Below are 27821 nucleotides of genomic sequence, written 5' to 3' on the forward strand. Positions count from 1 at the left end.
GGTTACGTGCAGCGTGAGATTCTTTAACACACACTCGACTGAACATAAACAAGAGTCAGGGGCCTTTGTGCTGCACTCGTCCCTGGATCCTGCAGCGCTAGCGGACTCGAGGAGTGTGTGGCGGGTGAGTTTGTGTTTGTTTGACTTTTATTGTTACACATCGACGCCACAATCCATCATTACAGCAGATATAGCATTAGTCTGAGTGAGGCGGTGTGTGTGTAATGGCGACAGGAAGCAGGGCTGGAGATGTTTGTGGTTTTTAATAGCTGATCATATTTCATAATATTAGTATTCATAGAAATCAAAGTTTGTTTGGAAGAAAGGCTCACGTGTGTGATCAGACCAGCACATCATCTGCTTTCAACAGTGTTTATGTAAGTTATGCATGTTTCCAGACTGTCCTTCCACTCATATGTATTTATGATCTCAACTCATAATGTATGGCAGGCAGGCCTTGTTTAAAGTGATTGACCCTTATATCAGCAAAGGACGATGACTGGGGTGATACTGGCCAGATTGACCAATAAACAACACTTTAGAATAGGGAACACTTATTCATTATTAACTATGCCATTTGCTTCAATAAACTCCTAATTTGCTGCTTATTAATAGTTAGTAAGCTAGTTGTTAAGTTTAGGTATTGTGTAGGATTAGGGCTGTAGAATAAGGCATTAATATGTGCATAATAACTAGTAATATGCATGCTAATAACAACTAGTTAAGAGACCCTAAAATAAAGTGTTACCAAACGTTTTAGTTTCTCCATATGTAGTGTTGTTAATGTCAAATCTGTTGTTTTTTCATGTAATATTTAACCAGTGCTTATTTAAATCATCCATTGTATTTGCTATTATTAAACTGTATTATACGTAATTATTTCCCCGCACTATAGCATCACTATCAGTCTCTGTAAAACATTCGGCTCCTAGTGTAATTTATGAATGATCGTCCACTCCTAGAGGTGGTAGATTGTTGTGTTCAGTCATTAAAGTTCAGTAGTGAAGAGTGAAACGCATACAGATTGAATATAATCTTGCTCCATCAACACTGAAGATGCAGGCCGTGGTGTTTGACTCTGACAGGTTTACCATCTGTACCTCCTCAACAATGCTCTTTTACATCTCAATGACCATCAGAGCTGTTACCTGTTAGGTTTAAACTCTCTTGCTGATTTGTTTTAACGCTATTAACATTTTTTACGACTGTAGAAAGAAATCAACCCTAGATCATCAGCGAACACTAAATGGAGATGGAAACATTTACTCTCTGTTAAAAGTTCTGTTAGTGTGTCTTCCTGGTTTTAGGTGGGATTATTGCAAATCTATCCCCTAACAAAACCTGGAAACGCTCCCTTGGCTCGGTCCTGAGCGCGAAGGCGTCTGAAATCAGGACAAGGGCTGTGTGTTGTAGCGGCTCTGGTCAGCAGGAGCCTGGCTGCTCAGGAGGCTGTGATGTCAGCCATTTTAGGTTGGACAGCAGAGCGTGTGGTGTGCCGCCATTTTTCCCCCTCACTCTTCCATTTTTAACTGAGCCTTAACACCTTAGGTGCTGGTGACATCGAATCTGTGCCACTCTGCGCAGAGAAAGCCAAATGTTCTTTGGTGCTTTCTGCTGTATTGTGCAGTTGAACTTGCATTTTCAATATTAATAACTGAGCGATACATATCAAAAAGCAATGCATAAAACAGCCTACGCCATTGGCCTATTTGATGAAGGGGTCTTATTTTCAAAGCATATTGTTGTTAGTATGAAAAAAAAAAAGTGGATAAACTTGTGAAAACTTTACCTTAGATTTGACTTTTGGTAGCACTTTATTTTAGGGTCTCTTAACTAGTTGTGTATTAGCATATATATTACTAGAATATTAGCCATTTATTAGTAGTAATTGAGCACATATTAATGCCTTATTCTACATCCCTAATCCTACTCAATACATAAACTTAACCACTACCTTACTAACTATTAATAAGCAGCTAATTAGTAGTTTGAGGCAAAAGTCGTAGTTAATGTTTTTGTTAATAGCGAGAGTTGGATCTTAAAATAAAGTGTCCTAAGTGCATGTTAACGTTTGTTGAATTGCGACTAAGAAACATGTTTTTGCATAAACGTGCATTGGTGGCTTTGAGAAGGGAATGAGGGGACGCCACGCTATGGACAATGAGTGAGAACAACCGCACCTATCAAACACAGTGAAACAGGATCAGGGCTGCTCTCGCCACTCGCAGCGTCCGGAAAAACAAGCCCGGGCGAGCCAGGAACCCGCTTGACCATTGAGCGAATAAGTGCGTCAGTGCGTTGATTCAGTGTGTGTACGTGAAACAGAGTAGTGTGTGTGTGTGTGTGTGTGTGGGGGGGGGGGGTTGCCATGGGGACAGTGACACACCAGTGGTGCTGACGACCCGTCTCTCTGCGGACTGGGCTGAACTTGTTGAGGGAGAGCGAGGGAATGGGGGAGGGTAAGGGTACATGTGTTTTCGCCAAAGCAAACGTAACGGATAGAGAATAGATTTTAACCCCAACTACACATTAGCCCTCTTATAAAACACCCGTGTGGTTCTTCAGAATTGATCAGTTTAAGTACTATTGCGTCGTTGTTTATTTACATGTTCTCCAGAGAGACAAAGATATTCTGTTAGTCTGAGGATGATACACTGAAAACTATTATTTTCTTAGTATCTTTGTCTTGTTTTCTAGTATAAATATCTCAGAATTCTTCAATCAGGATGCATTTATTTGACAAGTAAAATGACTAAAGAAATGGTCTTGTTTTCTAAAAAAAAAAAAAAAAAAAATCGAAATGTTTTATTTTTTGCTTAAAACAAGCAAAATTGTCAAGAAAAATTATTTTATTTGGCCTTGGAATTAAGATTATTTTTTTTACCCCACTGGCAGATTGCAAAAGCTAACTATATACTTTATAAATAAATATTTTTTTAGAAAACAAGACTTAAAATCTTAAGTCATTTAACTTGTCAAGTAAATGCATTTGATTCAAGAATATTTAGATATACTAGAAAACAAGACAAAAATACTAAGAAAATAATTTTTTGAAGTGTGTCTCAAACGTTTGGTATGGTGAACACTCATTTATTTGTACCTTTTTGAACAAACATTGCACTTAAGTATTGCCAAACAAGTGATCCAGGACTAATCCTGCAGTATTTCTTGGCAATATAGTGGTTTGTCAATGCATGTTTTTAAATTATGAATTCGTAACTTTTACATATGGTCCGCCCAATCTTGACATTTTCTAACATTGTAGAGTCAAAGGGTTTGCTAATTTTTAAGCAAACAAATGGGCAGACAGTCCATAGGTTTGTTCATAGCCCAGGTTGACCGCTCGCTAAACAGCTCATGGTGGAGCATTCCAGAGCCTTTGGAGTGAGCCAGAGAGGAGGAGGAGGAGATGTGGGGGGTAACGGCTGTGTGATTGTTGGATGAGGGTGGAAAAGGGTGTGTGCGAGGGGGGTAGGGATGGGGAATTGGTATCAAGGCAAAAAATTCCTTGCTGAAACACCTCACTGCTTCCTGAGACAGTTAATGGCCCCCGACACATGTGCACACTCACACCTCGGCCCAACCCCCACTTGTCTTCTCGTCCTCAGGGTCTGACCAGCTTGATGGATGTCAGGCCCGCCTATCACGCAGCCCTTTTGTGTTGGTTATGTGACCCAGCAGCATTGGCAGGACCATGCCCCCTTTTGCTGAGCCAAACAGCAACGCCGCAGCAAGCTGCAATGAAGGGCATTTTCTGGGAAAAAGAGGATATTGTGGCTGTGTAAGGGTGTCATTTGCAAAGTCGAAGCCCCCCAGACAAGCACGTCATTTAAAGTGCCCCTATTATGGGTTATGAAAGGCTCATATTTAGTTTTTTTGAGGAGTCTCCAACAACAGGTTGACATGCATGCAAGGTCAAAAAAACACTTTCATTGTCTTATAATATGCATTTATTTTTTACCTTACTTGCTCAACGACTCCCAAACGATTCACTCAACGATCCATTTTTCCAAAGCCCTCCTTTGTGACGCTAATCTGTGGCGATTGGTCGATTTCATTTGAAGCATTGTTTGTGAGCGCATGCTGCTTTGTGTACAGCGCTATGGGGAAACCGCTAGTTTTAACGGTCCACCATCAAACGGCTTGGGATTCTTTTTAAAAACGACTCGTTTCAACGATTCAGAGTCAGCTCTTTCTTTTGAGAGACAATAACTTTATACACGGTGCACTTTCAGATTTAAAACTTTGCAGGATGTTTCCATTCACTTAGAGCTGTGTTACTGCATGAGAACACTCACAGAACATTTTAAGGCATCACATCATCACTGACTTCAGTCTAGCGCAAGTATATGCACTGAATTCAGTTAGCATGCTTGCGCAAAGAACAACAAAACTCTGGTGTTTCAGTGATGACTCATTTGCATGCCTCTGATTGGCCATTGCGTACATAAACTCAACATAATCGTGATTGGTTATACTATAAAACACTATAAAAAGGAATCTGATTGGACAAATAAGCCCTAATATTAGATAATAATAATAATAATAATAGTCTTAATGTCGTCAAAGGCATCAGCCACAGGTGATATCTCTGACTATCGTCGAGACACAATCCTAATCTGAGCCATAAATGAAATGTGACTATGACTAATCACTCTGAAGCTGCAGGAAAATCACATCATGACAAGAGTGGCTGATGCCACCAGAACAATATGTACAGCTTGTGATATCAACAGCAGCAGACAGAGAAGATAAGAAAAAAGTCTATTTCACATCTTTAAGAGCCCTCCAAAAGTCGGGCGCTGGAAAAACATCTACTTAACCATCACAAAGTAATAGTGATTTATATAGACCAATCGGTGTTTGCAAACAGTGGTAATGTTTTGTGTCTGGTGGCAGTAAATGACAGTTTTTAAGTAGCAGTCTATGGAAGCCATGGGACAAAAGAATAATATCGCAATTAATCTCTCAGAATAGGATTATATCTCACAGTTCTTCTAAGAAAATCAACTCGTCATTCTCTCTTTTCCCCTCGGCTCAGAATCATGAGTTCCCACACTTCTGGCTTTTTTCCTCAGAATTGACAAACTCGCTATTGTGGAGTCAAATTGAGTTATAAAGTCCGAACTAGGAGATTTAAACTTGTATTTGCTAGGGGGAAAAGTCAGAATTGTGAGATAAAATGGGTAAATGTGATGTAAAACAGTATTTCATGCTGTAACTTTAGGGCTAATACAATATGTCCCCCCATGAACTGTGAATATTATGTAGATGTATTGTTTAAATCAAACTTAAGCTATAAAAGTAGATTAATCATAGCAGGTTTTATCCACAGTCTGTCTGTTTTTTGGGTTTTTTTGCGTTTAGTTTCAAATGGCGTATTTGATGACAGTATTCTGATGACAGTATTCTGACAACCAAAGGCACAGCAATAAGTTTTTCCTCTCATTCCATGGATTTTACCCGTAGCCCCTTTCACTCAGTAATACCAGTAAATTGCCGTAAAATTACCGGAACGGCTTTACCGGCAAATTCAAAAATGCGCTGTTCACACAGGCAACGACATTCCGTCTTTTTTCAGAAAAAGCACCATTCACACATATACTGGTAAATTCTGTGACATCATTAACCTCCAATGGCTGCGCTTGTATTTGTAAACATGGAGGGGTATATGCGGTCAGTCTTTTTGTTGGTTTAATTTTTGTTTCAAACTTTTGCATTCATGCTGCTGCTTTTGTCCCAGAGACATCGTAATAGACGACTACAAACCAGACCTTAATTTGTAAATTTCGAGGTCCTGGAACAAAGCGGGGTGATGGATCCGCCATGTGATTAGAGGAGGGAGAGGTAACGCAGCATTCAGCCGATCATGTTAGTGGCCAGCTTAAGTGATTAACAGCGTGCATCACTGGCTTTTATTACATTTTGAAAACAGCAATTTCCAGGCCTGGGGGAATTATTTTTTAAATAATGAAATTTTATTTCACAAATCTCTGTAATAGTTATAATTAATCATGTCCAGAATTTGGTGGGGGATTGTGTGTATATTACATAGTTTTACTCATCCTCGCAGCTTTCAAGTTAATAATGAGGGGAATTCTTGCAAGCATTTATTCGGTATATGAGTAAATAAATCCTCACAAACTAGCAGATTAAATCAGTCATTTGAAAACAGTGTGAGTGATTCAGCTGGACCGTGTCTTCTCTCTTTCACTCTCTCAAAGGGGTTTCACATCAGCTGCACACCGATCCAAGACTTTCACTCGCATTTCGGGACAGTTGACAAAATTGTAACTTGCTTAATCGGGTCATTGTTGCATCGTCACAAAAATGTATAATTTGCACGTCTTTTTAAGCCAATAGGTAGTCGCGCTCTCCAGAGGCTGTTTCAAGGCTGAGCGCTCACAGTCACATCCAAAGCCGCCTATAGCGAGTATCATATTGAGTTATTTTACGTAGTTTGTTGTCGAACTTAAGTGGCCAAATACACACAAAATGACACAAAAATGGCCATCCTGGCGAGTATCCAGGTTTTTTTCTTAAGTAAATGTGAACAGTTGGAAAAAAAACAAAAAAAACCAGTTATGTTTACACAAATGCAGAGGTCTGTGCGACGGACATGGGTGGATACATGGGGAAGTGTGGAGTGAATGCGTCATCTGTGTCAGTGTGTTATGATTGGCCCGGAGTAGAGTCTTACGTCAACTCGTTCTGAACTCGTACGTGCTCATACCGGTAATTTTCCTTCTGCGTTCACACACAGCAGAATTCTGGCAATTTACTGGTAATGTTACAACTTCTCATACCGGTAAATTGCCAGAACGAATTTACCGGTGTTTTTGAAAAGGTCCTATTCACACATGATCTCTTTACGGCAATTTACCGGTAATTTTCCGGAAAAGTCTGTATGTGTGAAAGGGCTTATTGTCCCTCGACTTGTTACCAGTGTTTTTCTGCCACCACAATGCGTGCACAGCTGCAAGTGTTATAACTAATGTCTACTCCAAATTGGTCTATATATATATATGGCTTGCAAAATATAATGGCCATCAGTGGAGAATAATACTTTAGGATCCTGATGGTGTGATTACAGCATCTACCTGCAGGGGCCAACTAGACCATGTTATCAGATCAAGCCTTTCCTATGTCCCTTTGTGACATGGTAGAATTGGAGAAAGCTGCACTGCTCTTTTCAGCTTGGTTATTGGTCATACGGTATTCTGTTATTGAAAACATGTTTTCGTTGTCATCGTTGTGGTCCTTTCATGTTATATGTTTAGCCTTTTGTGGCCCCAAATCCCTATCATTTGGAGGGTTAACTTGCAGCTAAGAAACTGCTGCTCTGTTCCTGGGTATGTTTGCTTGCTGCAGTCTAAGATTAGTGAATTGGAAGTGACCTATATTTCTAGTAGGCCTTGGCAGTCACAGCCATTTGAATCAGAAATTAACTCCAGTGCTTTTTCCTGTGTTGTTGTTTAGTGAATACACTGTTGAACATTAGATGTGTGCATATCGAAATGTATGTTCTCTCACATGTGGTATGAAAAAAATCAGTTGGGTTTGATTGATAGCATGTCATTCACTTAAAACAACAAAAGTTAAACTTTTTCTGAGAGGGAATGGGATGTGAGGATGCTCCGTAAACAGAATGAGAGGCTGTAAAAGCTTCTTTAAAAGTAGCTCAGTAATCAGAGACAGACATAAAAGCAGCTCTTCTCTTTTGTACCGTAAGTGAAAAGACGCTTAAAGATAGAAGAGCAATAGACAGTTTTTTTGTTATTTTAGTATAGTAACTAAATTGAGCTTGAGTTCTGTGGTTCTTAAAAGCTGTTGTTTTTTCTTTACAGATGCTCTGATGCCCGAAACCTTTAAGGACATACTTATAATGAACTGATGATAATGTCCATCAACAAGTTCTCAGTGGATGTTCAATAAGAGTGGATAACCATCATAATTAATCAGGACTCTCACTGGAGACTAAGTAGACAGAAATATGGCTAGCAAGAGGAAGTCGACCGTTCCATGCATGATTCCTGTAAAAGCCATGCATCTGCAGGATGACTTTGAGCGGGACAGACTGTCCCCTTTAACCAAGGACATTGGCTTTTCCGTTACAGAGGAAGCAAGTGGAAAAAGCAGTCAAAGTTTGGATGAGTCATCCGGGCAAGAAGCAGGTGATACCCATAAAGATGACGGCATTTACACTTGTAGGCCATGTAACTTTGAGACCCATGACCTAAATCTTTTCCTTGATCATGTCTACAGTGGGCACCCAGATTTCCGCATTGACCCCTGTTTTTTTTGCATTGATTGCGGGATAAGTGCTGCAAAATTTGAGGGCTTGGCACTGCACAATGCCCGTGTCCATCTGAGTACAATAAACACCACACTTCAGCTCAAAAAGATGGACAATAGATTGATAGTAGAGCAGAGTCTTTGCATGGAGCATTGTGAAAGCACTAGCTCTAAAGAATCTGAGATATCCATCACCAAGACACCAATCATGAAAATGCTGAAGGGTAAATCAGAACCCAAAAGGATTCTAGTTTCCCACCCTGCAACTGATGACCCTCCCCCCGTTATTACCAAAGCAGCGGAGAAAAGTGAGTCTCCTAAAGTTACAGTCACTCATGTCCCCACTATTGTACACAATGGAGCAGCCAGCAAAGTTGCCCTACCATCGGCCATACAGATTGTGAATGGCTCTGGTGCTTTGCCCATGCTAAAGACAGCTGTTACACAAGTCGTATCCGTTGTGCAGAACAGAAATCTCAATCAACAATCTGCTCCAATCACGGTCTCCTCATCCCACTCCTCTTCGGTATCCTCATCATCAAGTACTAAGAATCTTCCAAAAGTAATGATCCCCCTGAGCAGCATTCCTACTTACAACGCATCCATGGACAATAGCAGTTTCTTAAAGACATCCTTTAGCAAGTTCCCTTATCCAACCAAGGCTGAGCTTTGCTACCTTACTGTAGTCACCAAGTATCCCGAGGAGCAGATCAAGATCTGGTTCACAGCACAAAGGCTGAAACAAGGAATCAGCTGGTCTCCAGAAGAAATTGAAGATGCCCGCAGAAAAATGTTCAATACAATCATACAGGCAGCACCTTCAAACGGCCAACAGCAACGTCAGACCCACCACACCAATACTCAACCAACTATCACAGTTCTGGGCACAACCGGCATCCCTCATATCTTGCAAGGTAGCCTTCTTGGGCAAGGAGGGGTGATGTTCACCCAGCCAATGATGGCTAATGGAATTCAGGTCAGCAGTGCCCCCGTTGCATTAGCCGTAACACCTAAACCTCAGGCTGCTGCAAAGCCTACGATGCAGGCCAGACCAACCGCAGCCCTGGTAGCCGATAAAGGAATCAGCATGGTTTTAGGCACTGTTGGTAGCAGCAGTAGTGGAAATTGCAGTAGTAGCAGCAGCAGCAATGCGAGTACTAGCAGCGGTTCAAGCAGTATTAGTAGTACTAGCAGCTTATGTAGCCAGGCTAGTGTAATCAGTATTGGTAGCAGCAGCCCTGCCAAGTCAAATAGCAACAGTAAAGGTAAGGTCAATACACCGGGTACTAATGCCACTTGCATTCAAAGCAACGGTAACATTGTGAAAAGTGAGGGTAAAGGCCATTCTGAAGCTAAAAGCAACATTAACAGCAAGGACATTGTTTCAACTGCCAGTACCACTCCAGCCACGACCTCGGCATCTATGACTACAACAGATAGCGCCGTACGAAGTAAATCAGACTCTCCCATCTCTATGAACTCTCGTATATTCTCCACCACTAACTTCCTGGACCCCAGCTTTAACAAAACCAAAAAGTCCCAGGAACAGCTGGCAGCCTTAAAGGAGAGCTTCCTTGTTAGCCAGTTTCCTAATCAAGAGGAAGTAGACCGACTTATAAGCCTAACTAGTCTGTCTGTACGCGAAGTGCGGAAATGGTTCAGCGACCGCCGCTACCACTTCCGGAATCTGAAGGGCTCAAGGTCAAGTGGCGGAGGTCAAACTAGTGGTAGCATTTCCCAACTGGATACTCTTGCTGCTGTGGACCTGTCCGAAAACAGTTCACCCCCAGAGAGGCCCAAAACTCCCCAGCAGTCACCTCTCAGCCCCTCACAGACATCATCCCCGCCAACTCCAACACGGCGTCCTCCACGACCCCCATCGCCAGATTTCACAGCGGTACGGTACAAAGAGCGAGACCCCCACCAGGTTCGTGCTCTGGAGGCCAGCTTTGCACAGGACCCAGATCCATCTAGTGAAGAAGTCGACCGGTTAAGAGCAGAAACGAAGATGACACGCCGTGAGATCCACGGTTGGTTTTCTGAGCGACGGAGGAGGGTAGCAGCAGAGAAGAAGAAAGAGGAAGCTGAGAGGGCAGAAAGAGAAGATGATGATCTGGTGGGAGAAGCAGAGGAGCATGGAATAAACAAGGAAAAAACCAGCAATGAGGAGGAGACCCATGAAGCTATAGATTCCTGCAAGGAAACACAAGACGACAAAGAGGAGAAACAGAAGGATGAGACCGGTACTGAGCCGAAAGTTAACCCTATCAAAATCAATCTCAAAATGCTGAAAGTTACTGAATCTAATGGAAAAGGTGAACCAGAGAGCAGTCAATTGAATGAGGCTACCAAGGTGGCACAATCTATCTCTCAGACGACTGTTCCTCAGACCTCCCCATACCGAGGTAAGAAGACGCCCGAACAGCTCCACCTGCTGAAGCAAGTCTTTGCACGCACCCACTGGCCCAGTAGTCCCCAGTACAATGAGCTGATAACTAAAACGGGCCTGTCACGACCAGAGGTGGTACGTTGGTTTGGAGATTGCCGCTATGTCCTGAAGAACGGTCAGCTCAAGTGGCTTGAGAGTTACCAAACCATGGTAGACGAGGAAGACTTCCAGAAAGATAACATTAGTGTCCTAAAGGAGCACCTAGACAAACATGGGAAACTAGATGAGACTAAGTTGGAGGAGATGGTCAAATCAAGTGGGTTAGGAGAGGAATCAATCCGGCGGTGGTTTGCAAACAAGCCGCCACTTTTATTGGAGGAAAGGAACTCTGAGAGCACAGATGTGATGACTGGATCATCATCTGAAACCCCAACTGAAGCTGCTCCAGCGTCACAGCATCCAGACCATGAAGATGTAAAGGTGGAGCAGTCAGGAAGCAGCCTAATCTCTGAGGATCAAACCACCAAGTCAATAGTTGAGATATCAACAAATACTAAACAAGGTGATTTAATTTTTTGCCATTTTAGCCATTTACTTTTGAGGATGGGATTATCCCTTAGATTGTTTCCAGTATGAGGTTGTTTTTGTTTAATATTTGTGCGTTTGTTTTCACAGAGTCTGACTGAAGAGGAAAGTGGATGTCTGAATGAATGTGAAGCGATATCAGCCGATGGGTTTACAGCACATGTGGCCTTTAATTGAAGGCATTTTTCTTTTTAAACAAATGACAGATTATACTTTAACAGGAGCACTGGATAACATCTCTGCAAAAAGAAAAAAACTCCCCCAATGAATATTCCCTTTTTCTCCAAGAGTTACTAGCTGTCCCACTGTTCAAGACATGGTGTGGATTATCAAAGGTCAGGATGCTCCCCTTCACCAGCCAGCTGCTTTTTCTATTTGGATAGGATAGAGGGGAAAACAGACCTCGTCTTTGTGAAGTGATAGATCCAAGTTGAAGTCCACGGAGACGTTTTTCTTCGATGTGTATTTCCTATCCTTTTCTTCTGGGGAGGAATTACCATTTTTAGGGGACTTATGGTGGTACGAAGCGCAAACTGCACAGCTCTCATTGAGCCCTTTTGTATTTCTTAAAATATGACTGACATAATTGCACCTCAGAGAGGTTGAGTAATATGCTGTAGGTGAGCATCAATACCACGGCAATTTTATTTTTTTTTTTTCCCGAAATGTCATTGAAAGACCCATAAAATCATGATTATTTGTGTCAAAACAGATTCACCAGTGTGAACGCTTAGGCTTGTATGATTTTTACAAATATCATTTGCAGAATAAGTTTAATATTAAAAAATGGTCATTGAAAAGAAAAACATCTTTTCATTGTTGAATAAGTACTTTATTCTCAGGCTTGATTATGTTTCATATGAAAAGCAAAATTAAAACGTATACTTCCTCCAATATAGCATAGGCACATTACAGAAAAGGCTTGGTTTGTAAATAAGAACATTGGTAACAAAACGCTGATGCAAGAAACATAGAAAAAGGCATACATGTCCAACAGGGAATCTTTCGTTGATGTATACACGTATACATACACCAAGGCACATGAAAGATGATGCAAGAAAACAGCAGAAACTAATTTACAGACTGGAGAAGGGCTACAGAAGGACAAGAAAAGGGATTAACACTGAAAACAAATTGAGGGAATGTTGGCTAATTAGGAATAAATGTAAGGGAACTTGAGCACATTCCCTCTAAAGGAGTTTGGCCTCGTCTTTTCCTCTCAAAGCTCAGGAAGAGATTATGGTCCCTGTGTCTTTCTGTAATATTTCTAGATTGCATAAAGCAATTTTCTATACACTAAATCACTGGAAGAAAAAAAAAAAAAGAGGAATGCCAGAATTTATGCATGCATCCAAAGGCGCAAACTGGTTGCTTGAATTGCACATCCCTCCATGTTAAAATGCCCCTTGTTTACAATTTTCTAATTGGTTAGCATTCCTGTATAAGCCCAGTCTGGGGAAATTGAGTAAATTCTGGAGCATCTTTCAGACTCTGAGCTGTCATGCACAGAACCAAATAAATACTGTGACAATACTGCCATAATATAGCAGCCACAAGGCAAAAAAAAAAAAAGAGGGGAAAAAAGGCAAACAAGTTCTCCGTTGTTACCCTGCTCCATAAAACAGACCTGGACCCCATGGCCAAACGGAGAGCCAGGTAAAGCATCAGTGACGGAAAAATAATGCAACAGCATCACAATGGCTTCTGTATATGGCTGTTAGACACTCAGTGATTCTAGATGGCATGTATATGTGTGCAGTTCAGTAACATCTCAACCTCTACTGGCTAAACAAGAGAACTGCATGAAACTTAGAGCTACAATAAATATGGCCTTGTTTTTACTGTACATCAACTGTAAATACTGAGGTTCAGCAGTCTTAGCCTGTTTATCAATCAATGACAGTCTGTATTAGGGCAATACTACGGCATAACACAAAACTAAATGACAGCTTGACATAAGGTATACATCTAAAGAAAGACTGACCAAAATGACCTTACTCCTGTCCACAGAAGAAGAAAAAAGCAAAACATATCCATTATATTTTCTGAATTTTCAACGCTCTGGGTGCTCTACTAACCCAATGAACTGAGACAGACTTATTTTGGTCCCAATTGTTTTGTATAAACCACCTGCACAGTCAACCTTTGGCTTTCTTTAAACAGACATCATGGTTAACGCTACTAAATCATACATAAAATGTGCTCCCTATTTTGATCAGATAAGACCAAACATAAAAAGCGTTCAGGAACAAGACTTCTCAATTGCTAAAATGCGGAGAAACAGTACTTGATGATCTCAGAAATGGTGTTAGAGGGATAAAACGTTCTGAAATGAGATGGTCCAAGTTTTGTAAACTAAATACACAACATTTCTGATGCTCCCGTAGCCTGAAAACCTCACCTGAGCGGTTTGTGAATTAAAGTCCACCCGTGCAGACTGGCAAAACAGAAAACAAGCAGAGTGATATTGCTCTCTGGTCACTTGATAACGTTGTAACTCTTTTAAAGCAAAATAAAGGTTGTTAAATGTCGAAGAATGTCTTCCTGGAGCTCAGACAGCGACTGCTTCAATGAGATCTCCCATACTGCCACCTGCCGGTCTAAAAAACAAGAGCATCCTGGGACAAACACTTTAGTCCATCAACTCGGACAGAGGGAAGAGAGCGCGCAAGAATGCGAGAAACGCAATTAAAAAGGCCAAGCCTTCATCTTAAAACATACTCGTATTGAAAAAAACAACAACATTATGAAACATGTTTAAATAATAAAAAATAATCTGAAATGAAATAAAAATCTGGAGTGAGAGGCTCTTTGAGAGCAGATCAGCTGCAACGCTTTTCTAACCGACAGCAAAATAGAGCGCACACACACATTTATATATTTATATATATATAAGCCAGAGATAGAGTAAAGAAAAAGTATTATTACTCCATAAATGTTAACCTGGAATCGGTTTCAAAGTGATGAATGATACAGCCCCCACTCAATTTTGAAACATTGGCCTTGTCCTGGAGTCTCGCGCTGCATCAGAACACCCCCGTCCCGTCCGCCGCAGGTTCAGATTGTAGCGAAGCAGATAATTGTTCGTTTCTGTCCGTGAGCCGCAGCTCCGTTCACCCCCCGCGCGGCCCGGAGCGGGAGAGAGTCGCAGAGAGAGGGAGATCTGTCCGAAAACGCTGGCGATGACGGTTTCCACAGAAGCGAGTTTCACGGCAGTCCTTGACATCATCAGCTCTGTGGACCCTTGTCGCTGGCCTTGCGTCCGCTCCGTCCGTCCGTCGCACGCTTGGCCGTTCGGGTTACGCTCGGTTGTCGGCGCTGACGCGAGCCCGTCGGAGCCTGCAGGAGAAAAGAAACATCACACACATTAGAGTTCAACCTGACTTCTGATCATCAGCATTATAGGGTTAGTTCACCCAAAATGAAAATCTGTCATTAATTACTCACTCCCATGTCGTTCCAAACCCGTAAGACCTTCGTTCATCTTCAGAACACAAATGAGGATATTTTTGATGCATTCTGAGAGCTCTCCACTGGATGCTAACAGCGTTTCTGATTCAGCCGCGCCACACGGATACGCTGTTTTCATTCAAATCAAAGCGTAAGAAAAATGTAGAAAACGTAGCCGTGTGGTATGCTGTTAGCATCCAGTGGATACTCTCCAAAATGGCGCTATAGGGTGACGCGGAAGAGACAAATTGTTGAATAAAGTCATTATTTTAGTTTTCTTTGCGTACAAAAAGTATTCTCGTAGCTTCATAAAATTACGGTTGAACCCCTGATGTCACATGGATTATTTTACCGATCTCCTTGCTACGTTTCTGGACGTTGATGGTGTTAATTACATTGCTGTCTATGGGAGGGTATAGAAAATATATAAAAATATCTTAATTTGTGTTCCGAAGATGAACTCTTACGGGATGGAAGGACATGAGAGGGAGTAATTAATGACTGAATTTTCATTTTGGGGTGGAGTAACCCTTTAATCCCTAAACGCACTGCACGGTTTTCGGCTGTCCCAGACAAAGATTGGTATCGTGAAACAATCGTGGTGATTTCTGTGATCGTGGCTCATAATCGGTGCTCTGATGTCGGACATGTTCAAAGATGGCCGTTGTCACGGTCTTGCGACCAAAGATAGCCTGTGATACAGAATGATAATCACACCGTTTGCTGCTACGATCCACGTTTACTGACCAATAAAAATGCGACATGAAATGAACGCGACATAGCGCTAAAACATAAAACTGCTTTCCTCAAGCTCTTATCCCTTCCTCTTTAAGCACACATAAAAACTACAACTGCTAAAGTGTGATTTATCATGCTCTTCTCGTTTACCACCAACGCAAGCGGATGACGTTTTATTCTTCTATAGAAACGTGCGCTGTAGGGTACGAGTCAAAGGTGTCATCATCGTACGGTCTACACACACGTCGTAGCCAAGTTCATTAGATCCACGTCGCACAGTGTGACATGCAATGATCTTATAGGATTGTTGAAATCGTGCAGTGCGTTTTGGGCTTTAGATCCGGTCCACACTGAAGCTTGACGAGCAGCAGCCAATCAGAGAGACCATCTGAACTCTCCTAATTAACCCAGTCACAGTTATGAACATTGGTAGTTTGGAAATTATCTAATCTATTGTTGTAACTACGGCTGTAACAATTACTGGGTTAACGATAAATCATGATGAAATTCCCCACGGTTAGTATTACTGTTTCATATTTTAAGCATCATTAAAACCATATTCGATTACCGCCATTTGAACACCTGAAGATAAATAAAAACTGTCCAGCATAAAGTCTCATGTGAGCACGGCACAGAGTAGTTCTGTTTTGAGTGAAAACATGGAGGAAAAGCTGGGAGGATTTAAAAGAGTGCTGAGGGAATTATACAAATTAATTAATTAAATGAATCTACCTCTGAAGGCTCTGACTGTCTTCAGAAACGATTCAACGGCATTTTGTTTTCATCTTCGCTCCGTGTAATACCTAATAAAGTAGTGTTTTAATCGCAACGGAGGTTACAGGAAACAGCTGTTTCTGCTGCTCCATCAGCGCCACCTGCTGTCAGAGACTGGATTTACAGAGACTTACATTCACTTTCAGTCTGTGTGCAGTTTCTGTCTGGACTAAACACAGACCCGATTCACATGGCCTTCTGTAAACTTTGACCGGTTGATGAAAAACAAGCGGATTCTACACGTTTAGACAATTCGGTCAAGTTATCTAGAATTATTTATGGAGCAGATAAAATACACGTTCATTTATTAATCAATTATCATTTTCATTTTGACTTAACCCTTTATGCGAGTTCGTACAAATATAAGGACATTTTAAATGTACATGTTTGTTTTTAGTGTTTATGCAAAGCAAAAAGTCATTTATTTGTTGTTTGTTGATTTGAAATATAAAACTTGGTGAAATGATTTGTGTGTCGGTACTTCTTGAACGTTTCCAGCACATTTGAACAATACCGTGATAATACTGATAGCATGATAGTTTTGGTAACTATAATCATGATAGGAAATGTTTATATTGTTACATCTCTAGTTGATTTCAGATTTATCAGCATTAAATGTCAAACAGTAATGGCAATTTCTAGGTTTTAGGTCAGAATAAGCTACATAATCAACCAGTAGTCACAGTTTCAGATTTAGCAGTTGAATTATTGTTTAACAAAATAAGCAATAGGTTACATCTTTATTACATAGTTCATCCTTTGATATGAAAATTAGGGAAAGCAAGCAAGCCCAGATGAGAATAAGTAACGCAGTTGGTTACTTTTTAGGGAGTAACCCAATATTGTAATGCATTACTTTTAAAAGCTACTTTCCCAAACACGGTCAACAAGTAATTTTAATTCCGGTAAAAGGCGGTAGAAAGTGCAGGAAACAACGGTATGCGATTTATGAATATAGTCCCATTATTGATCTGGAGTTTGGTTTCCTGTGCCGCATATTTGGTGTCAACCAGTCGGTTGGATTTGAAGTGACAGGATTTAGCAACGGGGGAAAAAAGCCACTGAAAAGTTCAATATATATCTGAAAAGCAGAGTGCACATTTCTGGTTAAAAATGAACCGATGCTTAAATCAGGAAGTGTCGCCACTCAACAAAACTGGTCAAAACTAGCACACAGTCTAGTAAATGCTGGCAAACTCAGTTATTCTTGACCGATGAACAGCACACTGTGTCAAAGATCTTATTTATTTTTTGCTTGCGCCGACTGAGAACCTACACGAGACACTAGAAGCAAAGAGAGACTCACACATTTCAGTACTGAACATTAACATATCCAAATCTACCTGAATGACCGGTTTACTTTCAGTTAATCGCTCTGATGCCGTGTCTGCTGGAAGCCGTTTAACCCTTCACCAAGGTAGGACACTACTTTTAAGCTTAAGTTTTTGTTAAAACGTGTGAATAATTAGCTGATGCAGGAACAAAAAGACTTCATTTTTGTGCAGACTCAAGAGATAAATGTAACCCATGATCACAACTATAATAATATGTATCATCTTAAATTTGGCATGAAATTAAAATTCACCCCATCTATTTTCTATGTCACAGACCTTGTTGTGAATGATTCCACCCATGCATGTTTAATTTTTTTAGCCTCAAAATATTTAATCAAAATGTCAAATGGATGTTTCAGACTTCTCCCTAGTGACCTATGCTAGACGTCTCCAATCATTTAGTTCTTAAACTCAACAAACCGATGCATTAAGTCCCAGCCCTACATTTATTCCTTTCTCAATAGTCTGTTACACTCGGATGTATGGCACAACACAAATACAAAGATCTGTCGCAACAACATGCGCCATATAATTTGACAATAGACCATTTTTAGACCAAGCGTACCTCCTGTTCTCCTGGTCCAACAGCACCTCCTGGGACACCCTGAAATCATCCAGAGGAGACTGGTAGCGGGCCTCGAACGAGCCCTCCCGCCCGCGATACCCCATCGCCTGGCCCGGGGATGAGGGCAGGGGGGACATGGAGGACGTGGAGGAGATGGAGCTGGTGTCCCCAATCCGCTCCCGGCCCACCTGCGTGGCCATCGCCCCCGCTGCCGAGAACGGACTCAGCATCTCACCGTTCTCATGCTGCAGAAGAAACCAGGCGGCCATTACGATACAGCATATCAGCTGATGAATAAAGTGTGTTTCTACATGCTATGACGCCCACCCTTCCTCTGATGATGTCCATGTGCACCAGCAGAGACGCCAACTCCAGATCCTCAGTGTAGCTGTTCTTCAGCGGGACCGACCGGTAGCCTACAGACAGACATTAGGGACATTATTTTTTCTTCTCCTCATCCTGAAGACAGGGTTCCTACTCATTTTCCTTTTTAAAATTACTTTTCCAGACTCAAATTTCCAAACCTCTCAGATCATATTTAACATAAATGGCTCAGAGTATTATTTTCAGATTTATATTTGACCACCTACAAAGTGCCTAAAATAAAATACAGACTTTTGCATGCACACAAGAAACTTTGTTGTGCGCTCAAGAAACTATTCACATGCGCATGGGAATTTTTCGCATGCTTATGCATTACAATTTCTTGTTTTATATAACCTATTTCCTTTGTGCATCACTATGAATAAAATGAGCATGGATGCACATGAATTAACAGAGATCTACTTGCTCAAAATTGGGCTTTTCTTATTGTATTACCTCTAATATCAAGGCATAATGTCCAATGTAACATCCTCTGTGGCGGTGCAAAAACCATGACACAAAATGGGCCGATGACAAAATTTGCCAAGTTCAAGGGTCTATAAAAAAGACTGGTACTGTAAAAAGTTTTTAAAATTTGGCTTTCGTTAGGGCAGTATGCAATATTTCAAGGCCTTGGGTCTCTTTAACGCATGCTTTGTGGAGGCCAAGTAAACACGGCGAAATGGGCTGATGGTTCAACAGGTGGCATTGTCCTTTATGCAAAGTTTAATGGTTTCTCGTACACAAATAAAAGTCTGCATATTTTTTTATTTTTGCAAAGGTCCTTGAGGCTATGTAATACCACGATTAATCGTTTGACAGGACTAATTAAAAGACATTTAATTTGAAGCGCAGTGCAGTAAAAAGTACAATATTATACTTTGGAATGTTGTGAAGTAAAGTTTTCTAAAGAAAAACACTAATAAAGTACAGACACTTGAAAAGTACTTTTAAAGCAGAGTAAAAATACTACTGTCCGCCTCCATTTAATATCGATTTCGACCCGATTTTGAGTAGTCGTGCAGCCCTACTCTGCAAGATAGTGGCCCTCCAGGAGCAGGACTGGACACCACAATGTATTTAGAGCACAAAAGCGGTCATTCTTTTGCGTACCTGTTTTGAGGCAGTTGATGGGGAACGTTGCCTGGGCGAGAAAGTTCTGGTCGTTGAACATGTCGATTTCATAGACCACGAAGCGCAGGAAGGCAAAGGAAGGATTGCACACGGTGAATCGGAAGGGTTTTCTGGGCCAGGTGGGGTTCAGACCGTTGTCCGCTGAGAGTAAAACAGGTAAATATTTCAGTGACCCCGCACACACCCTTACAATGTTTGCTCTCGTGTTTCTGTTGTAAGAGATGTTTACCTTCAGAGTCAGTCCTCTGCTTGGCGTTGTCATATTCTGCTCCACAAACTTCGATCTCGATGAGAGGGCAAACGATACCTCGACCGTGTTTGGGCAGGTGGCGCGCTCCCAAAACCTTAAAACACACCAACTTTCAGTTTCCTTCATTAGCAACTATTTGGTCGCCCTCACATGATCAGTATTGGCTGATAACCGGTGAACAAAAGCACAGACCGAACACTGTACATGGTAATATTTTGAGAGAGTTATGAAATCAAAATCCCCAAGCCACAGCTGCATATTTCTGCAGGTTTTATGAAGATAAATTTAAGACTTGTAAGAGTAAGTAGTAAGAAAATTGAAGGCATAAACTGAACGAACTTCATATGCTCCAATTTGCATCTCAGGTAAGTGTATCTTGATTTAAGGAAGCTTTGATATTTTTATTGGAAAACAAGACAGAAGTATTGTAGAAGATATTCATTTTTTGCAGTGCATGCACCATTTAATGCCTTGGCTTTATCAATTTAAGTCTTTATAACCTTTTTAGGTCTCAATTGTGGATTTTGGCTGTAACTGCATTTATTGCTGCATGACACATACAAATTAAACTTCTATTCGTTAATACAATATAATATCAAATTAAGCATTTTATTAATTTGCTTTATTTTAAAGGTCCAATAAATTGGACTATTTTCACTATTTACAAACTATTAACTATGACCTTTGCCTCAAACTCCTAATTTGCTGCTTATTAATATTTAGTAAGTTAGTTGTTAAGTTTATGGGGTGAAGATGTAGCAGAATAAGGCATTCAGATGTGCTTTATAAGCACTAATAAACAGCCAATATGTTAATAATAGGCATGCTAATAATCAACTAGTTAATAGAGAGAACTGGTCCCTAAACTAAAGTGTTACAGAAGACTCTTTAAATGCACTTTAACATCTTTAACTTGTGGAAGAGCCTAAGAGCGGCAGAAACCCTGTCGTAGTGCACGTGTACCTCTATGGAGAGCGTGATGGGCTCCACTGCTCTCAGAGAGTGCCGGTCAAACGGGTCGAAGCTATCGTCTCTCATGATGGACGGCTGCAGCACGTAACCGCTCTTGCCGTTCAGCATGAAGAGTGCCTGGTTCATCTGCATGGGCTTATCTGCAGAGAAACGAGCGCTCTGTTAAACGACAGAACGACAGGAACAAGAGGACAGGAGCGAGAGAAATAAAACTGCACATCCAGAGTCTATTTTCTTGAAACTACATAAAAACCCTTGTCAAACCAACAAAATTGCCCCAAATGTTGTCCCAACTACTCAAACACAATTGTCTGAACAAAGAATTTCACGTGACCCTGGAGCACAAAACCAGTCTGAAGTCTCTGGGGGATATTTGTAGCAATAGCCAAAAATACACTGTATGGGTCAAAATTATACATTTTTCTTTTATGCCAAAAATCATTAGGATATTATTATGTTCCATGAAGATATTTCGTAAATTTCCTACCATAAATATATTAGTAATATGCATTGATAATAACTTCATTTGGACAAATTTAAAGGCGATTTTCTCAATATTTTGATTTTTTTTGCACCCTCAGATTCCAGATAGTTGTATCGAACAGCATCTAAAAAAGGCAAATAAACTAAAAAGATTGATGAATAGAGGACTTGATCCAGCACTAACATATATTCAAGTGTTTTTAAACTACTAGAATATCACGTTTTATTGTAGGCTTATTTATTGTGGTAAATGTTGTCTAACGTCTTGTAAAACAACAGACTTTTCCTATAGATTTATATTACAATCGTGCCATGTTGTAGATATTGTTTCTAAATGTGCAGGCTGTTTTTCATAAACGCTATATAGATGAATAAAGAGTCATTATTGGCCTGGTAATGATGAATACAGTATGGTACACTTAAGAGCAGAATCGAGATCCATGTGACAATAATGGCTTCTAATGATGGCTTCACATATTCCAAGAGATGCCATCAACTCAATCATTAAGAGCCTGATGAACTGTTGGAGTAAGAAATAAAGAATATCAATATAAGAAAACGGTAAGCTAGATTGACTTTCCCATGGCATGCTTAATTCTGTCATATATAAAATACATTATACAAGTCATTGTTAACAAGGCTATTACTTTATTGCACTTATGTTATCAACCAACTTTGCTTGTGTGGATGATTTTACAAATAAACATATAGCCTAAGCAAACAAAGCAAGCAGGACCATGACCCGGACTCAACTACAACATGTCATGCCTCAACCCTTGGCCTGAGCTCACCTGCGGTCTGGAAGTTAAGGGCCACCAGCTGACTGCCGCACAGCCACATGGGTAGCGGGTCGTAGTTGGACGAGTCCAGGCGCTGACCGCGAGGGTAGATCCGCGAGAGCTGCAGCCGGTTGTACTGCAGGAACTTCTTTCCTTTGATGCGGTTCACATACTTCTCCGCTTTGGTCTCGGGAAACGAGGACATGTCCCGGAAACAGGCCCGCTCCGTGCCGATCTCTGTAAGACACCGGAGAGGCTTTCAGCTTTTGTGTTGAGGAGGAGCTGCATGGCATTTGATATTAAAGTAATGTTTCCCAACCCTGCTCTTGGAGACACACCGACTCATCCTAATCAAACACCTGATTGAAATTTATATTTTGAATTGTTTTCAGCTTTATTTTTTGATTTTCATTTAAAAAAGTTAAGTTTTGAAATTTTGTTGTATGCATTTTTATTTAATTTATTTTTAAATGTGTACAGGTAGTATTTATAAAGCTTTAGCTTTGGATCTGTTTTTAGTTGTTTTAATACTACAATTGATTGCTTCTGTTGTCCTCATTTGTAAGTCGCTTTGGATAAAAGCATCTGCTAAATGACCAAATAATAAATAATAATAAACTCATCAGTGTGATAATACAGAGTATTAAATGCTAACGGTCTAATCAGATTCAATGATCTATGCTAAGCTAAGCTAAAAGTGCTACTGCCAGACCCGGAGATGGGCTGAATGGATTTAAACACAGTAAAACTCAACTGTTTAACTCGTGGGGAGTTGTAAAATGAGCCTATTTCCCAAAAAAGTGTAGTGTTCCTTTCATATCCTAATGATTTTTGTCATAAAGGCAAAATGGATAATTTTGAGCCATACAGTCTATTATTGGCTATTGCTACAAATATCCCCAGTGACCTGCAGGGTCACATTTTGGAAAATATCCTGAAGTCATGACCCATTCAATAATGATAGTTGGTCTGATTTTATATAAAGTGGTAAAGATTTTATACCAAGTCTCGGTCACGTTTCAAGTAAAACGCGTTCACAGTAATTTATAAATCTAATGAATATCTGATCTGAATCCAGTTTATTTGGCCATTAGGTTTTCTAGAGAGCATCTAGACTAACGGTGTAACCCCTTGAAAGAATGAAAGTGTTCAGTTTAAATCCAAGCTATTAAAACATCAGCCTTAAGTGCCGTGATTATTTTCAGGAATCAGTATAATATATTTGAATGAGATTTAAGGATGCATTATCATCATTCAAACATGTTAATGTGTGCCATTAGCATATTAAACATTGCAATGTTTACTGATATATGCAAACTTTGCTACGCAATAGTTAGTTTGTTCATATAAAAATAACTGTGTTAATTCAGAGAGTTCATTACTGTCAGCTTTGCACTATTTTAACCTGGTTTTAGAATTGAGTTTTGGTCAGAATTATTAAAGCAAAAATAATGATCTTCTACTTAGGTTATTATTAATGAGCATGCAAACAAACATGTCTTTTTATAAACGTGAATAATAATTATATAGACTAACTATATAGCCCAGCCTTAGCTATCAAAAAGAGTTAGGGCCACTTTATTATTTTAGTAGCACTGATGTACTGTTAGTTTCTGTTAATATTTCCAATTTGATTTTTATACTTGTTTGCATTTTCATTTTAAAGTTTTAAGTTTTGACATATATTTTTAAATGGGTGTAGTTTTCTTTACATTTTTAGATTTAATTTACTTTAGTAATTCACCTTAAACTTGTTTTATCTCATTTTTTTTAGTACAAGTTTTTTTATATATTAGTTCATGTTTGTTTTATTTCACATACTATTTTTTTAATGGTTTTAGTTAATGATAATTGTGGGTAATACACGATATGAAAGGAGTTAGAGATTTAAAAGCGTCGGACGTCTTACTGTCTTCATCAAAAGGAACCGGCCGGCAGTAGATGACGAGGTCTGACAGCTCTAGAGCAATCTTCTTTCTTCTTTCCATCATTTTACCCTCCTCAAGCTGAAGGAGAGCAAATAGTCATTAGTCAGAGACACGGTCAAGTACGTGTGTCGAAAACCACAAAACATTCTTAGGAAACTGCATACATTTTAGATGCATTCGATCACATGATTTACAAGGAGAACACATAATCAGTCATATCAAACTCAACAGAGGTGGTCGGTTTGATTGTGTTACTGCAGAGGAGATATGTTCTCAGAGCTGACCTTAGCTTCAGAGGTCATGGTGACCTCACGGATCTTCATCACCCAGTCCTTTAGCTCCTCCTGGGAACTGGCTGCAATGTCCAGGCGAAGCGAAGCCACCGGCACCAAAGAGAAGACAAACTGTCTGCTGCCCTTCCCTTCAGGCCTGGCCACTACAGGAGAGATATATATACACTTAACACAAGACAACATCAAACACCATGCAACTCAGGGTTGCCAGGTCTGTCAAAACAAAACCAGCCCAAGTGCAATTCAAAACTAGCCCAAAAAGCTAGTTTTATGCTTTTCCTCTCTGCTGGGAATGCCCTCGGTCAAAATAGTGATCCCGGGGGGGGGGGGGGGGGGGGGGGTCGCTTTAACCGTGGACTGAAAAACAACCCGCAGAAACATTTTAAAAGTAGCATAAACTGGCATCCCTGATACAACTCAAGCTGCAGTCCACATGTTTCTGTTCTGTATCAGAGGTGGATTTGCTGGGGTGTTTTTCACACAGGGCCATGTGGGTTTGGATTTTGTTTTCCTTCATAAAAAAACCCTTCATTTAAAAACTGCATGTTGTGTTTACTTGTGCTATCTTTGATTAATATTTAAATATGTTTGATCTGAAACATTAAAGTAGGACAAACACGCAATAAAATAAAAATCAGGAAGGGGGCCGACACTTTTTCACACCACTGTATATAGTTTAAAAAATAAATCATTGTAGCACATGGAAATAAATTAATAACATCAATAATTTAATAATTATGATATAATAATAATTATTATTGTTATTACTACTATTATTATTATTATTATTATGTTAACAAAAAATTTAATTAGCTAAAAAATTGGTCACGATTATCTTAAATCTTCAGACTGCTCTGATCTAAATTCAAACCTAATATGTGTGTGTGTGTGTGTGTGTGTGTGTGTGTGTGTGTGTCTCAAACATCTGATCTGATGCCGAGTGTGTGTCAGGGAAGAGGAACACACTCACCGATCTGACAGGAAGACACGTCCACACTTCCTCTCAGGAGATCTCCCAGAGGACTGTTCTCTGTGGTCTGCTGAGCGAGAGCGAGAACAGGGGTAAAGGCCGGAGCTCAGAGCGCCTCTGACACAACACAACACACACACACACACACACACACACGCAGGACTCACTGATCTGTCAGGCTCCACGGCCGTCGGGCTGATTTCCTCAACGTAATTCGCAGGGAACCAGAGCTGCTTCTTCCCGCCATGGTCTCCCTTCCACCTGAGCGGGAACACAAACACACACAGCCCTCATGGTGCTTGTGAACCAAATCAAGACTGAAAGAGAGAAAGGGGCTCCAAAAACACAAACAACGCACCTAATGCAAGTAAAAATAGGCTTTGGCAAATACATGAGACTTTCTGGCTAGTGAGATATTAATGTAAGAAATTGAAACCATGCAGGACATGGAGCACAATATAAAAAAATATTTAAATTATGTTTGACCACAGCGGACAACACTGCGTTTATAATAAACACTGCAGTTTTATCATCTGCCACTTTAAAGTCCGGTGGATTCTGATTGGCTGTCAATGCTTTTAACCTTCATCAGCTGGAAAAAGGTGTTCTGAAAAACATCTCAATTAGAGATTTAATGGTATGAAAATGATCATGCTATCAGTATTATCACGGTATTGTTAAAATGTGCTGGAAACGTTCAAGAAGTACCGACACATAAATCACTTCACCAAGTTTTATATTTAAAATCAACAAACAACAAATAAAATGACTTTTTGCTTGCATAAACACTGAAAAACTTAAAATGTCTGTATTTTAAATGACAACATGTACGAACTCACATAAAGAGTCAAGTCAAAATGAAAATGATAATTGATTAATAAATGAACGTGTATTTTATCTGCTCCATAAATAATTCTAGATAACTTGACCGAATTGTCTAAACGTGTAGAATCCGCTTGTTTTTCATCAACCGGTCCAAGTTTACAGAAGGCCATGTGAATCGGGTCTGTGTTTGGTCCAGACAGAAACTGCACACAGACTGAAAGTGAATGTAAGTCTCTGTAAATCCAGTCTCTGACAGCAGGTGGCGCTGACGGAGCAGCAGAAACAGCTGTTTTCATTTGTATAATTCCCTTAGCACTCTTTTAAATCCTCCCAGCTTTTCCTCCATGCTTTCACTCAAAACAGAACTACTGTGCTGTGCTCACATGAGACTTTATGCTGGACAGTTTTTATTTATCTTCAGGTGTTCAAATGGCGGTAATCGAATATGGTTTTAATGATGCTTAAAATATGAAACAGTAATACTAACCGTGGGGAATTTCATCATGATTTATCGTTAACCCAGTAATTGCTCCATCCCTAATTTCAATGATCTTGTTCCTCTGTGTCGTTACTGTTATAGTTGCAGACTGGACTTCACTAACCTCATAGCATCAGGACAATTAGATTTATTGATATAGTTATCATTATAGGCATGAGTGGGCTGAGACACAGTCTCAGGTCAGACGTCACTTGTTTTAGGTTTAGTTTAATTTACCTACCTAATTAGTGGCCTCATTTAGCACTTCTGTATTTTAGAGCCACTTCTTCATTTTGTATTTCTGCCTCTTGAGAGCCAAGTTTAGCACTATTTCAGTTTATTTTTGTAGGAAAGGGACTCAAACAAGCAGAGCCTTCTGAGAGTTGTCACAACCTAACGCTCACAGCAATGTGTTATGCACACAGACTACAGATTTAAAATCTGCTGTCGCTTCTGTGGCTAGTCAGATCGTCCCTCAGTAGTGTGCACACTACAAGAGCATCAGGCGTACACTACAATCTGCTTGTCACAATGTCCAATGCAATGAGCTTTACCACTGTAGTGTGCACTTGGAGTGACTGACATGAACTTCAGTCCTGTTTTAACACCAAATCAGGATTATTATAATTAAATAAAACCATAAAAATAAATGTTCGTTACTTGAAATAACATCTAAAAAAGAAAGAAAACAATTCTCATGTTCATTGAGCTTAACTTGATGTACTAAAATAACTAAAACTAAATAAAGAAATTAATTAAAACTATACAGACATTAAGAACAAAAAAAATGAAGAAAAATGACAAAAACATACTGAAAATGTGAAAACATGAAAGCAGAAAATATATTAAATCAAAATATTAAGTAAAACTGTAATGGTATTTCACTGACATGAAAATAACACGTCGACAAATTTCACCCCAAAAATTAAAATAAATAATATTTCACAAAACATTATATATATTTTGGTCTGCTCAGATACTACACAATATATATATATAGACAGTGTCTTGTACTCACCAGCCTCCTTCCTGTTTGTCCACGTTCTGAATGATGGTGCTCTTACTGAAGGAAAGTTCATCATCGCGCTGGGCTTTGTATTCATACATGGCTCGTACTGTGCACTGCTCACACACACACACACACACACACACACACGCACAGGACCGTCATACACTAAAGCAAACAGTACCAGAAACACACTGTACATGCAGAGAG

General features: G+C 40.1%; 2 protein-coding genes across 3 annotated transcripts in view; one reads left to right on the forward strand and one right to left on the reverse strand.

Annotated features, from left to right (window-relative positions):
• LOC306860781 (zinc fingers and homeoboxes protein 3-like) lies at window positions 1-12827 on the forward strand. The gene is made up of 3 exons (XM_079402698.1): window positions 1-124; window positions 7848-11246; window positions 11360-12827. The coding sequence occupies exons 2-3, from the start codon at window positions 7994-7996 to the stop codon at window positions 11368-11370; spliced, it is 3264 nt and encodes a 1087-aa protein (XP_079258824.1). The 5' UTR covers window positions 1-124; window positions 7848-7993; the 3' UTR covers window positions 11371-12827.
• LOC306860780 (1-phosphatidylinositol 4,5-bisphosphate phosphodiesterase gamma-1-like) overlaps window positions 12084-27821 on the reverse strand; it is a 42145-nt gene continuing 26407 nt past the window's right edge. Inside the window, exons 22-33 of one of the 2 annotated variants that reach the window (XM_079402697.1) lie at window positions 27624-27727; window positions 25470-25563; window positions 25303-25369; window positions 24324-24475; window positions 24021-24117; window positions 22124-22348; window positions 20841-20989; window positions 19857-19971; window positions 19607-19768; window positions 18458-18546; window positions 18131-18375; window positions 12084-14608 (exon numbers count right to left, since the gene is read on the reverse strand). In XM_079402697.1, coding sequence (XP_079258823.1) covers window positions 14569-14608; window positions 18131-18375; window positions 18458-18546; window positions 19607-19768; window positions 19857-19971; window positions 20841-20989; window positions 22124-22348; window positions 24021-24117; window positions 24324-24475; window positions 25303-25369; window positions 25470-25563; window positions 27624-27727 — 1539 coding nt within the window. In that variant the 3' untranslated portion in view covers window positions 12084-14568. Of the gene's footprint in view, window positions 14609-18130; window positions 18376-18457; window positions 18547-19606; window positions 19769-19856; window positions 19972-20840; window positions 20990-22123; window positions 22349-24020; window positions 24118-24323; window positions 24476-25302; window positions 25373-25469; window positions 25564-27623; window positions 27728-27821 lie in introns of both variants that reach the window. The other variant, XM_079402696.1, reaches the window with a different exon arrangement.

This window comes from Barbus barbus (genome assembly GCF_936440315.1).
Source record: "Barbus barbus genome assembly, chromosome: 41".
NCBI classification, from domain to species: domain Eukaryota; kingdom Metazoa; phylum Chordata; class Actinopteri; order Cypriniformes; family Cyprinidae; genus Barbus; species Barbus barbus.